Here is a 14,286-nt window from a genome sequence, read left to right as displayed (position 1 = left end):
TTCATATGATTGGATTCAGGTTACTACATTTTTGTCAGAAATGCCACAGTGAATCCAGTCAGGAGGCCCAAGCCATCTACTTGCCCTAAGCCAGAGAGGGTAACTTTGATCACTTGCTTCTGTGCCTGCCAAGTTAATCACTGGCCACGTGACAATGTTGCTTTGTAATTAATGTGTCTTTTAGGAAGTACTGTGAGACTGTAACAAAACCCTGTGCACATTAGTCATTCACCAATCATGTTAGCATCTTTTGACAAACGTCTAATTCATACTTCCTTCTTATATTTGTTAGTAAGCATTGCACTATGGGCAAGAATTTTCCCTTCTGCGTTTATTTTACCTATTTATTGCTTTATTTCAGGTTGGACCATCAACTCTTATTTATTCAAGGGTTTATTATTAGTATTTATTGTTCATTGATTATAATGCTTAGTCTGTTCGAAATTTGACAGCAGGATCCCCTTCAAGTTAGCTTCTGTGACCTTTGGACATAGAGGATCCTTCTTTAGTCATTTCTTATGATCATTTCCTGATACAACAAGCTGTTCTAAGTGCATCTGAGTTGGAGGTATAACTCAAGTGGTAGAGTGCTTGCCTAGCAAGCATGAGATCCTGCTTTCAAACCCCAGTACTGGCAAGAAAAACCACCAAGTGCATATGAGTACATTACAAGCCCTAGTCCTGAAATCAACCATTTCTCCCAGGAGCCCTGGTTCCTTTCCCTGGAGCATGATATTTAGGAAACAAGACCTGGGGACACGGTTTGCTCATTGCTGCTTGGAGGTCACAGTTTCTCAGCAGACTGAACAAGAAAATGTATGATGTTTATTTGTACATAAGCACATCTATATAACAAGCATGTATACATATACACATTATAGTCATGTACCACTTAATAACCAGGATAAATTCTGAGAAATGCATCATTAGGCAATTTTGTCATTGTACAAACATCCTAAAGTAGACTTATACAAATTAAGATGACTTCATAGAAGTCACTAGATGATACATTCTTATGAGACCACCATCGTATATGGGCTCTATCGTTGATTGCAATATCATTATGCAATATATATTTTCTTATTTATCTAGTGATACAGTATACATCTCTCTATCCACGTGCAACTCCAGTCCAATAATTTCACTTTGACATCTCTTATTTTTTAAGCTGACTTGTATTCCACTGTGGGGGTGTATGACAGCTTATTTAACACTCTCCTTTCAATGAATGGTTAGCTTATTTCTAATATTTTGCACTTATAATACTGCAATGAAAAATCTTGTGTATATGCATTTTTATATTTTTGAAGGTGAATTTTCAGAATAAATTTCCATAACTGGGATTGCTATACCGAAAAAAAAAAAAAAAAACCTGCAGCTGGTGGAGTGGCTCAAGTGGTAGAACACCTGCCTAGCAAGTGTGAGGCCCTGAGTCAAACCCCAGTACTGCCACAAAAAAAAAAAAAAAAAAAGCTTTGCTTAAAAAACTTCGATTTTGTTATATATTAACAATTTTGCTATCTAAATATTGCACCAATTTGCATCCCCGTCAGCCCATCTCCTTGCAGTCTCAATAACAATTTGTTTGGTTGTGCTTTTTTAATTTTTGACAACTTGAGAAGTGAGAAATGCTATCTTACTAAAGTTTTCACTTTCCTTTCCCTGAGAATTGAGTTTGGGCATTATTTCCACCCGGACATGAAGTGTAAAGCTCCAGCACCTGCCTTGCACCTGCAGAGCTCTGAGAGACAGACAGTCTATAATGACTAGTTTCCATCTTTACCTTTAAGCCAGTCCAAATCCAGGGACTTGATACCTGAAAACAGTAAGGAACAGGGAGGATTATGTGCTGAGTTCATCAGGTGAACAAATATAAATTAGGGGGAAGAAACTCTTATAAAACATACATGTAGCTCTTTCATGTTGTAAGAATAATGTGAATTTTAAGCAGGAATGTGTGTTTAGAAACTAGATCAACAGTGATAATTCAACATTCAGTTGTGAAACCAACCCTCTGGGTTGATGATAAACTGCTGTGTCCCAGTTTATTTCCCTACCATGTAGGTTGATGTGAGTCACACTCTGGTTTTCTCAAGCAATAGAAGTAGTCAGCTGATTGTATGGGCTGGCTGCAGGCACCTCTCTAACCTACCTCATACCATGAATCCCCTCCCAGTCCACAACCCTGTGTGTACCATGCCCACTGCTGACATAGGGCCTTTGCACATGGTGCTTCCTCTGCAAACAGGTCCTTTATTTAGCCAGGGGCCATCAGACAGAGTTTCAATGTCCTCATAAAATGCAAAGTCTACTATACTATAATTTGAATGTTGAATGCCCTCCCCCACAAAGACCCATATGTTAAAGGCTTGATCCCCAGGATGGTGCTACTGAGAGATGGTGGAACATTTTAGAGTTGAGCCTAGAAGGAAACTGTTAGGTATTTGGAGGGGACAATGGAGCCTTGGCCTCTTCCTCTCTTTTGCTTCCTGGCTTGTGATATGAATTTGCTCTGTCACCCATTCCTGCCTTGATGTGCTGCTTTGCACAGGCCTAAAGCACAGGACCAACCCACCATGGGCTGAAACCTCTGAAACTGTGAGCCAAAATAAACCTTTCTTTTTTGTAAGTTTATCATCTCAGGTATTTTGCTATAGTGGCAAAAATCTGGCTTATGCAGTGTACTGTACTATTATATCCATGATATGAAATAAAAAACCGATGAGACTGAATAAAATGATATAATTGCCATCATACCCTGATTTCTTTCTATACCACTTTTATCTGAATCACCTAGTGTTCTTCTATACAGAGTCTTAGAAGCCTTGGGCCAATTCTGCCTTTGAAGACATGTTATGTGTATGTACTCTTTGTACCATTTACTTGGTGGCAGTGATGAGATTTCTCATCCTGCCTGATCACGTTCCTTGTGTGTTCATCCTCTCATCTCCTCTCAAATGCTCCTTGAGTGTGATGGTCTCATTCCATTCCTCAATGGATGCTGTGGAGGCATCCATCACCTGCCTGCCCAATCCTTTGCAGGTTCTACAGCAGAGCTCTCTGCTGCTCATCCCTCTTAGGTATTACTTTTGCATGTGATGACCCCCTAAACCTGATGTCCACCTACCTGAGGACTTCCTCTGAAACCCTGACATCTCCCCTGTAAAGTGTAGAGGAGTCTCTGCCCCCAGAGAGGCTTTCTCCTGATACTGATGGAGGTGGCTTATTCCACCTGACTGACTCGGGGACTTAACTCTTGTGGTTCCCTGAAGGAGCAGGTCTAGGTGCTCACAGAACTGACCAACTTGGCAGTACTCTTCTCCTAGCTGTGTTCCCTGCTTGGTCCCATTTCTCTTTCCACCATATTTCCTGAGAGTGACTCTATGTTAGTTCATTTTCTGTTGCTAATAACAGCAAGAGTGTTGCTAATAACAGCACAGAGTGGGGAAATTTTAATGGAAAGAGGTTTATTTTGGCTCATAGTTCTGAAGGTGCAAGGCTGAGGGGCCCCATCTGGCAATGGTGCTTTTGCTAGCAGAGTCCCTTGGCAGCATATGGCAAGAGACAGGAAGCATGTGGATCTCTTCTGGTCTCCCTCTTTTTATAAAGCCACTAGGATTCAGTGGGGCTCCACCAACATGACCTTATCTAATCCTAAATACCTCTCAAAGTCCCCACCCCTAAACACCATAGTCAATCAAGTTTTATTGATTGACTTACTCCTATTACTCCTATTTCCATAAGATTTGAGGGATTAGTTTTCTAACACACTGATTCTGGGGAGCACATGCAACCATAGCAACCTCCCAAGAAAACTTTTGCACCTGAATCCTTTACCGAAGAGCTGCTGCCAAGGGAACCCAAACTAAGATGGGTTTCAAGGAAGCATTTGCTAAATTTGCCAACCCCAAGCACTGAGCATTGGAAGCAGAGGAAGAGCATAACCTGACAGGTAGAGTTGCGGGAACTTCTTATCCTAATCTAACCACTAGATGCACTACCTATAGCTATGTAGAAAACAAGTATTTAAATTATTGTGGGAATATGGAGTGACTGTGCTGTAATATAATTGTGTATTTTATCATCATGCTCCACCGTCACAAAGAAAGATGCACCTCAGGCTGCAAACATGGGCAAATCTTAATGCATTTTGCTTCATTTAGCTCCTGCTTCCAGAATATTATGAACCCAGAAGGCCACAACCACCCTTATGTTTCTAATTAGAGACTTCTCAGATGGGAGATAAGTTTGCACCTTGCCCAAGACAAGCACTCATTAGCAGAAGTTTCTCCCTTAAAAACTGTGCTGTATGAAGGAGCACCTGTCTCATGGCACAGTGCAGCCATTCCCCACAGGAACTATGAGGTATACTCTCAGCCTGGTTCAGTTACTTTGCAGGAATTTGTTCTCTGATGCAAGTGGATGCAGAGGCAAACATACATGGCTCTTTACAAGCTAATGCCTGCTCCAAAGGCCTGAATGTTTTTGAAAGGGAATTAACGTCCTCTCCTACATCACATCAATGGATCATGGGAGTATAGTCCTCTTGGGGATATGGTAGGAGCTATTATTGGAAGCCCCAATCTAAGAGGAAAACTCCACCGCACAGAAAACAAAATGACAAGAACTAGAACAGAGAGCATTGTTCTTAGTGACAATCCACACAGGTGCATGTCAGTTGTGCTTCAGCTGTGCCCTCTTCCACACGGACCAAACACACACTGCATTTATTCCACACAGTCTGTTAGTAAGCAATCTTCATATATTTGTAAGCATGCCCCCTGTCCCTGTAATCAAATTAGGAGCCTCCAAAGGAAAGGAGCAAGGTCAGTTGTAAGCAGGAGGGGACAGAGCCCTGCAACATGGCCCAGACTATAGACAGTGGGGATTTCATCTCATTCCTTGTAGAATATGCAGGACACTTGTGTTTTATTTCATTTTCCTTATGAGCTAACTTTATTTTTTCCTCCATCTTCAGAAAGTTTTCATATTTTAGACTCTTAATCAGATTAGTGTCTTCTAAAAATAGAGTAACTCTCTCCTCAAGGAATGTAAAACCATTTAGGGAATAATATTGGATTAGATACTATGAGGAGGGAAAAATGTCCACTTCTGAGTGATGCATTGCTTACTTATTTTCAAATTGCATTTATTAACTGAATGCCACTTATTTTATGAAAGTTTCCCTGGAAACCCAAAAATTCAAAACAGGAAAAGGTCAAGCTGCTTGAGTCCACGCAATTTGGGGCTGGCCCCAGCCCCCACCATTACCACATGTCCCTTCAGGTCCTGAGGAACACAGGGATTCCTGCATGAACTAAAGCGTGAAAGCCCCTCTCATTAAATAGCAAATCACACCCTCCTAGTGATGGGCTTGGACTGTCCCTGCAAAAAACAACCAAGACCAAGTGAGGACGGAGAACATTTCTCTCATTTCCAGGAGTGCAGAGGTGCATAGATCACATTCCAAGAGAAAAATAGCACATGTTGCATTTAGAAATCCATATTTATGACAAAATCTGGATTTCCGTTAGTTTGATTGCTTGGTTAATAGTGAATGGATGAACAAAGAATAACTGAATTCCCAGAGTTTAGGAATTAGAATAAAGAGTGACATAGTTTGACATTTTATTAACACTACACATAATGTCATCTTCCATGGGTAATCTGGAGCTCCAGCCTGGGGGTGATAGTTATGGGGCATTTCTGTGGTGATGCTGCTTGTTTCTGCCTTGGGCCATTGTGATATGCATGAGGAGAGCTGATCCAGGTGTGCATGTCCCCTGCAGCACATACATGGAAAAGGCTGGGACCTAGGCAGGTCTGGCCCCTTATTTCCTTTGCTCCTTGTCATAGTTCTGAACTCACAAACCCCTCACTGAGCCCTGGGTTTAGATAGGAAAGGGACTAGCAGACATGAACTTGGAATTCTTTCTAAAATGCTTTCTACCCACACAGGAGAGAATAGCAATAGCCTGAGCTCTTTGTGGCTAGTTAGGCTCACAGTGCTTCAGGCCCAGGACACCTTCCGCCCCCTCCTCCTGACTTCCTATTTCTCAGTCCCACACAGATTTCCCTAAGGATTCCCAAATCCTCATTTGTCTGGGCTCTTCCCAAAGAGCTCTTCCCAGCTCTGTTCTTGCAACAAGTCTTCCACATGTGTCGGCATGCTCAGCAGCCTGCACACAGGAGGGAGGGTCAGCTTTCCAGATGAGAGGTTTGCGCTTCATTTAACTTCTATCTCACCAGCATATGATTCAGCTCCTATCTACAGACAAAGTTACAGGAGAAACTAAGTGTATATGCCCAAAATGATTAGCAAATTATTTAGGACAATTCTGTTCAGATCCTATGCTTTCCCACTGTTCCATGTTTCTGAGCTCCAGACCTCTCAGCCATGCATGCATCCCACATAATGGAGCTTCAGGAGCTGTCTGTGCTTTTTAAAGTGATCCATGGGCTTCAAAATTAGGGAAAAGCCTGGTACAGGGAGGGTTGTTTGATGGAGTGCAGTAGAAATCAGGTCTTTCATAACCGAGCTGCTAAAGAAAACCCCTAAGTGGATGCAAGAGGACCCGTAGAAGTTACCGCGGCAGTGCAAGTGAGGGAAGATGGTCCCAGCACTGGCCATACAAGATCATCAGTGGCTCCCACCTATGTGGCTCACTAGTGGCTGTGGAGCTCTATCTGGTAGCATCAGAGGCAGTCCACCCACACTTCCACGATCTTCTGATGCAGACAGGTCTGCTCCATGCTGGCTGCAAGAACAGAGAACATTGGGTACACAGAACACATGAGCTGGCACCACTTCCTATGTTCTTGATGTGTTTTAACCTTGGTTGTCTGTCAACTGCTCTAGAGCTACCCTAAGTAAGGCAGTCTTAAACCTGACCAAAACATAGTTCTGGCCCTTCCAGAAACCTAAACTCCCCTTGGTGGGCTCACCTGTGTGGGTAATACAGAGCCCAGGAGGTCATTTCAGGATAGGATGGGAGCAGGGGTCAGGCAGCAAGCTGAATGCTGCATGTTCATGGGCAATGACAGACTCAAGTGAAGGTCAATCCACTGGTCACCCTAGTGTACCCTGAACAAATTTTAGGGGCCTTGACATTTGGTTAGTGTTGTTCACATTGGCTAAAGCAATAAGTAAATTCTTCATTCATTCACACAGGTAGGTACCTTGAGTCCTGTTGTGTACCACATGCTGTTCTGGGTCCTTATATTATAGCTGTGAACAAAACAGGATCAGGTCTCTGCCCTCTTGATGCTTAGAAGAAGGGAGTCAGACACTAAACAAGCCAGAGCCACCTAGGGTGCAGAGAAGCCCTGAGCAAGTAAGGTAATAAAGGTGTTGGGGGAGATGGCAACAGTCTTTCAGGTGTCCAAGGAAGGCTCTGATGAGAAGTGGTATTTGAGCAAAGCCCCATAGTGAGCCAAGCCATATTGTGTGGGGAAAGTGTTCCAGGCCAGAGCACAGCAAGTGCAAAGGCCCTGGGGAATTTTAGAAGGACAACAGAGAGCTCCCATAAATGAAAGAGTTGAGGTCAGAGTTCATAGGGGTCATAGCTCAGAAGACAACACAACCCATTCGGATTTTCTGAAATGATGGGAATGTTCTGCATCTGTGCTGTCTGATGTGACACTTGTGGCTGAACGCTTATGGCTTATGACCCCTTGGGATGTGTAGTGAGACTAAGGAACAGGCTATCAGTTGTATTTAATTTTAAGTACTTTAGTTTTAAATAACTCCATGTGGCCAGCAGCTACTGTGCACAGTGCAGATGTGGTCATCCCAGGCTGCCTCCCCTAGGACCACCTACTGACATGCCACCAAGATAAGCAAGCACAGAGGGCCAGAGACAGGAAGGAAGACACCATAAGATCCAGAGACTGTTCATGAGACCCCAAGGGAGACCAAGTAACACAACTGAGCCCAACATTGCACCCAGAAACACCTCAAAGCTCACTGAGCTGCAGTAATGTGGAATGTTGTAATGGGCAACACCCTGGGCCTGACCTTGTGATTACTTAATAGAAGAGTCACTGAAGAAAACGTCATGGGAATTGACAGGCATCATCTCTCTAAGTGAGATGATGTGAACAGGCAGAGGATTGTGGGTAGCAACCAAGCAGTAAGGCACCAACTGAGGGGCCCAGGAGCCCAACCAGCTGTTGCCTGTCTTCTACTTTGCTTCTTTCAGAGCTGTGGCTCAAAAGGGGACCTCCTTATACACTGTGAATTCCTGTGAAAAGCTTTGCATCTATCCTGTGGATGTTCATCAATGACCCATGGAGGGGATTTGTAGAAAGGGCTGCTCTGCAGAGTTTTTCTTGTGTTGATTGTGAGTGGTTCCTCTACTTGACTAATCTTGGGCTGGCTTTCCTTTTCCTCTCTGTTTGGTGGCAGGATGGCCACAGCCACTCATACCCACAGAACACCTACTGATGGAAGAGTGAAGGAATGAAAGAGCTAGGCTCTTTTATCTATTCTAGTTTGTGAGCTTTGAAAATCCATTTTAATCAAACTTGATTATTTTGGTGCCATGAAACTATAAGTTTGCAGTCTTAGCTCATGGCTTCTTTATGCTTTTAGGTACAAATCTGCGAGGATTTTGGGGAGAGGGACCTGAAACTGTTTCTGTGCTGCTTGGAGACTATAGTGTAATTTGTCTTGCTTCCCGCCTGGCTGCTGGAGGCATCAGTTTTAAGCCCTGAGTGTCTGGAAAAAATCTCAGTCAACCACTATGTCCACTAGCCTCCTGCTGCCACCATGGAACAGACAAGTCAAGAAGCAAAGTCATCAGAACTCCTGGGGACCCAGAAAGAGGAACACATAGAAGTAATTAAGACAAATTGGATTTGATGTGTGGCACTCAGCAAAGAGGTGACAAGGATCCAAGACTCCAGCTACCTCCCACTGGGCAGGGCTGTCATTTGGCAAGTGTTTCAGCCTATCTCAGCTTTAGCTTTATCCTTTGTAAAGTGGAAGTGATAATAAAAATTGCGATCATTTCTAGAGTTGCTATTGGTAAGAGCTCAGGTACATTAAAGTCTTTGTAAACTAAAAAACAAAGATGAAAAACCCAAAGAAATGTGCACAGCAGATCTGTTTCTTGTGTGCAATGATCACCATCTGAATTGGCTCAGCCCATGATGTGAAGCTTATGCAGTTCAAGGTCTGAGTTGAGGACCAAGAGAAGTCCTTCAACCTCACTCTCTGTCCCTCTGTGATCTTTGGACACTTTGGGTAGGTTTGTATCAGGCTAGACCTGCCTAGCACTTCACACAATACCACTCAGCCCTTCTGGACTGCAGCTCAGCAGTACATACACCAGTGGTCCCCCAATACCCCAATTTGCCTCCTTCTGAAAACACTGAGGTGACAGGACTATATGTGTGTGTGTGTATGTGAGAGAGAGAGAGAGAAAGAGAGAAGAGGTGAGGACATGAAGGCTGCACATCCTTGGTTCTGGTGGATGGTTCTGTCTTTCCCTGGCTGGGACACGTGTCTCCACCTGGGCAGCCTCCAGTCCTCATATTTCCCCATGAATTATACATCCCTGTGGGCTGTTTCAATTTCCATCTCTGATAGCCATAATGATGGTAATTTTCATTTCCTTTTAACTGTTCCAAAGACCATATGGGAGACGATGTACAGAGTAAAAAGAATTGAAATTTCATAGATGTAGCTCTGTGGAGGGGATGCTGTGCAGTCTCACGTGGAGGAGACACTGAGACCAGAAAGCAGTGACTCACACCCAGGTAGACAGCAAACAGTACCCTTGTGGCACTGGTGACATGGTGAGGAGTGACCTGTGGCCTGCAGTGGATCACTTCTACTCTCTGTGGAGTGAGGCCCTAGACTCCCTGACCTTTAGGTCTGTCTGTGTGTAGTGGGATGGATCTGCCTTGTGTGGCCAGTGAGTCACCAACTCCCATCCCAAGCTCACTTGGGGAAGTCCTTCAACATGTGCCTGTTTTATTTGGTGAACCACACTTTCATAAAGTCCTGGCAGGGCTCCTTCAGCTTACTACAGCACTTCTGCAGTCTGCATGTGGTTAGAAGCTCCAGCAGTTTTATATGCACTTAGTTTGCAAAAACGCAAAGGACACCTTTGTCACTTGGAGGTCTCTCTACATCTGTGTGGGTGCAGGACTGCCCTCACAGACGAGTTCTACTGTGCATTCCTGAGCATCTCCAGCCTGTGGCAGGGTCCTCTGCCAGACACTGGCAAAGGGGATTAGGAAGCTAATGACCTGCCCTCAAGATGAAAAGCATCATTTCTTTTTTAGGAAGCAATGTGTGGACTAAGCTAGGACTCCATCTTTGTGCAAAATAAGCAGGTGTAGAGAGCACCCCTTGTCTTCTGATGAGTTAGTCCGAATGAAATATGCTCACATGAGGAAAACAAAACTCACAATGGGGGACAGCAAGAGGTGCAACCAAGTAGAACATGAGCATCTTCTCCATGCCGGCACCGAGGGTGAGAGAAAGTGCAGGACACCAGCCATTCAGCATCTGGGAGGCACCAGGGAACCCTGAGGGAGGTTGGGTAGTGGCTCATCCCAGCTGCTTCTTAACAATCACTATCCTCAGAGTCTTTGCTCCCATTTCCTATGTAGGGAACAGGAAATGTTTCTCTCTTTTCTTTTTCTCTTCCCGCCACCTTGTCTATGCTTTATTCTATTATACTAAAATAAATCTTTAACTAAAACTTTAAAAAAATGACTATCCCCTGCACCTCCTCCACTACCCCAGACCTTCTACATTAGAATCCCCAGGAGAGTCTTGGTCAGACCTGTGAGAGCCCCACTGTGTAACTGTCACAACCAGTTAGCTGCTCATGAAAAACCGTATGAGACCCTCAGGAGGGAGTCTGTGCATGTGGGTGCTTACCAGCCCTCCCACGTTCCGATTCCAATCAGAGTCAAAGGAAACTTGAAGGAGTAGTGGAGGGACAGCTTCCTTCCTCTACACCAGCCTTGCCTCATCCTGTAAATTGGGCAGAAGCCTGAGAACAAAATTAAAATGCACATGGGGCATGCCTTCTGGAAGTTCCCTGTGCAACTGTGTGAGATTACACTTTTATCCCCTCTGGCCCAGCACTAAGATCCCAAAGATTTTTGAAACATGAATACTCCTCAATCACAGTGGAGTTACCTTCCAATATACCCATGAGAAGTAAAAAACATCCTAAGGTAAAATGCAGTTAATACCTGGAGAAACCCATCATAAAGCCAAAAAATCCTAAGATAAACCATTGTAAGTTAGGGACCATACATACTGTAATTGGTTTTTGTAAGATTTTACCTACTGTTGAATCACCTAAGGGCCCTGTACTTGGGGGTTTTCATCTTCCTGTTCTCTGTCATAGTTTCTCAGATGATGCAGCTTTGTCTTTTGGCTGCATACTTGCTGGCAACAATGATGACATAAACTATGTCAGCAGTAGCAGCTGCTCCAGCCAGGCATGGCACCCTTGTCCCTGGGAAGCTCTGAAACAATTGCATTATTAATCTCTCCCTTCCCTCCGTCTCTGCAGAGTGACTACTCAAGTGACACAGAGAGTGAGGACAACTTCCTCATGATGCCCCCGCGGGACCACCTGGGGCTCAGTGTCTTCTCCATGCTCTGCTGCTTCTGGCCTTTGGGCATCGCAGCCTTCTACTTGTCCCATGAGGTAAGGCCTCTCCCTATCAGCTGGTCGGACAAGACATACTACATGGCCATGTTGGCACAGGTGCATCGGGCCCAGGGGGAGGACAGCCAAGGAAGTTCATTAAACATCCACTGCATGGGGTGGGGGTGGGGGGTATCAGCATGTAAGGGATTGGAAAACAAGCCAGAAGAAGTCGGATACCCAGCAGGCTGGGCAGGGTCGTTCAGCCTGCCTCACCTCTTTATTCTTACAGATGCAGGACTACCTTCCAGAAGAGACCTGCATGACAGAGGCAGGTGTCCCCTTGGTAAAGGCCTTTGATAGCCTGACCTTCACACAGGCCCTGAGGTCATGCTAATGGGGCCAACCCCAGTGCTGGGAAGTTCCTGGCCCAGCTTGAGGACATGCCTAAAAACACTGAGCCTAGTAAAAAAGGAGCAGATGAGGGTTTTATGGTTCATGTAAGAGCTTTTGGTTCCGAAACTGCCTGTGTGAACCCATCTCAAATGAATGCCCTGTTAGTAGAAACAGCACCTCTCACTGTGCAATTGTGCTTTTCCTTCTAGATGGGACTTCTAGAATTTGTAAAGGTACAAATTCCTAGTCCTTTTTATTACATAGCATCCCTTAAGAAGCCCATGTTTTGAAATATTTTTCCATAGCAAAGGAAGAGCATTCATTCTGAAATCATGTTTTCATCCTCTTCATTAATTAAACAAAGGCATTTATACATGCCAATTAAGACATGAAATTGTGGCATCACCATGACTTACTACCATCTTCTCAAATAAATCAGAGAAAGGCAGCCCAATGCTGATGCAGGGTGCGTGTGGGCCTGCCACCTTGTTGGATAGATGGTTCCTGAGGGTTCTTGCAGTTCCTTCTCTGTCTTCTATGAGTGTGGGACTGAAGCTGCAAATAGCCAGCTCTGTCAGGGCCTATGCTTAAAATATTTCTCTCTCTTGCCTTGAAAATGACTTCCAAGGGTGAGCAAGTTGCTTCTTGCTGGCTTCTGAATTGGTGGGTTCAGTTTGCTGGTGAGAAGAAAAACATTAGGAGGTTCTGTTTGTGTCATCTGCACATCTCAGGTGATGACTAACCTTCTTTCCTGATGGTCAAAGGAGGTGCAAGGTAGAGCCATGGACTTGTGGCAAGCACCTCTTAGAAGTGACTTGTGAGGCAAAAAAATCACTTTCAGATGGGGCCGGGAAAGTAGGGAGGGGTGGGGTTCAGAGGCCATTTCTGTGGTCCTGGTTCTGGAGGACAATGGACAGTAGTGGAGAATCCTGCCCCTCTGAGGTTAGACTGAGCAATTATTACAGGCCCAGCTAGGCCTCAAGAATCTATGTGGTCTTCTCTTTTGTGAATTTGTCCTAAGAATGCCACAGATCTCTATCTCCAGCAGCACAAGCACAGGTGACAAGCCAGCCTACCTGGGTCTGACAGGGCATGGGCAGCTGTGGAAGGAGGCAGGTCCTAGTGACCCTGGACTTCAAGTCAAGGCACTGTGGACACTGCAGATAGGGATGCATGAGGAGCTGGAGAGAGGTACATGGATGGTCAGATGCCTGCAGTGGGTGGAGCCTGTTCCTGCCTGTGTGAGCTGCAACTGGAAGTCTGGGTTAAGTGAATTAGCAGGAGCAGTCTCACCACAAAAGGGGAGGTCAGGAGGATGGAGGAGCGAAGAGAGCTGTTGTGAGCTTTGTGGGGTTTTTCCATGAGCTAAGTGGGTAACCTCAGCTGCACCCAAATCTGCCCCCACCCTGTACCACATCCCTGGGTCATCCACAAATGGGCCTTCCTTGGCCCAACTGCCCAAGGGAAATACCTTCAACCACAAAGCTATACTTTAATTCCAGAGTTCGGAGTGCATCTGGTGTTATCTTGAATTCCCCTGGGAGAGGTGGGACCTATTCCTGCTGATGAGAGCAGATGTTCCAGATAAACATCCATCCATGTAGACACCTGTCAGCATGGTCCCAGGGAGCATGAACTCTGGATAAATGGTGAAGCCACAGGGAGAAGTGGCCTGTGTGTCCACATGAGAGACCAGACCATCATCAGCTTACTAAGGACCCCAGATCACCAGTGGTCTCTCTGTTCCACATGCCTGGAGTTTAAGCCTCTCTTTGGAGCAGGGCAGGCTGAGGGTAGCACCTCTGTCCAAAAGATTTTAATTATAGTAAAATCAAGGCTACCATTGCAGACAATAGTGTTTAGTTTCTCTTGCTCAGAAAGCAATTTTATGCTTAACACACTAAAACTTGTGTCTCAAGACATTTAATATCCTCAGTGGTTAAGGGGATATTTATTATTTTATTAGCAGCAAATATGACCTGCAGTTTCTGTGCAAGGTTCTGACCCACATTTTGGAGGTGAACCTCAGACACTTTTGCAGAGGGTAAGGGTTGCCTGTCTTGTTGGGGTCAGAAGAGGTGCTCTTGGGACCAGGATCCCTGGCCTCCTTTTTTGTTGTGGTTGGAGAATGAATTCCCTTCAGTGGAGCCTCAATAAAGAAGAGATGCTGGCATTTGCATAAATTCTGAAAGTGAGTCCCCTTCACAGGACCTGTGTCCAAGTCGCTCAGAAAATAAGGACTCCCACACTACAGCTGCTTCCTAGGTAG

The 14,286-nt window shown here is 44.8% G+C and overlaps 1 protein-coding gene across 7 annotated transcripts in view; it reads left to right on the top strand.

Annotated features, from left to right (window-relative positions):
• The window catches only part of Syndig1 (synapse differentiation inducing 1), a 174,176-nt gene that overhangs the window by 96,205 nt on the left and 63,685 nt on the right, over positions 1-14,286 (top strand). For all 7 annotated transcript variants that reach the window (XM_074074214.1, XM_074074213.1, XM_074074216.1 and 4 more), the window contains one exon: positions 11,544-11,681. In XM_074074214.1, the coding sequence (XP_073930315.1) occupies positions 11,544-11,681 (138 nt within the window). The remainder of the gene's footprint in view (positions 1-11,543; positions 11,682-14,286) is intronic.

The sequence above is a fragment of the Castor canadensis genome, chromosome 5 (assembly GCF_047511655.1).
Source record: "Castor canadensis chromosome 5, mCasCan1.hap1v2, whole genome shotgun sequence".
NCBI lineage: Eukaryota > Metazoa > Chordata > Mammalia > Rodentia > Castoridae > Castor > Castor canadensis.
This window is presented reverse-complemented; position numbering and strand designations above follow the sequence as displayed.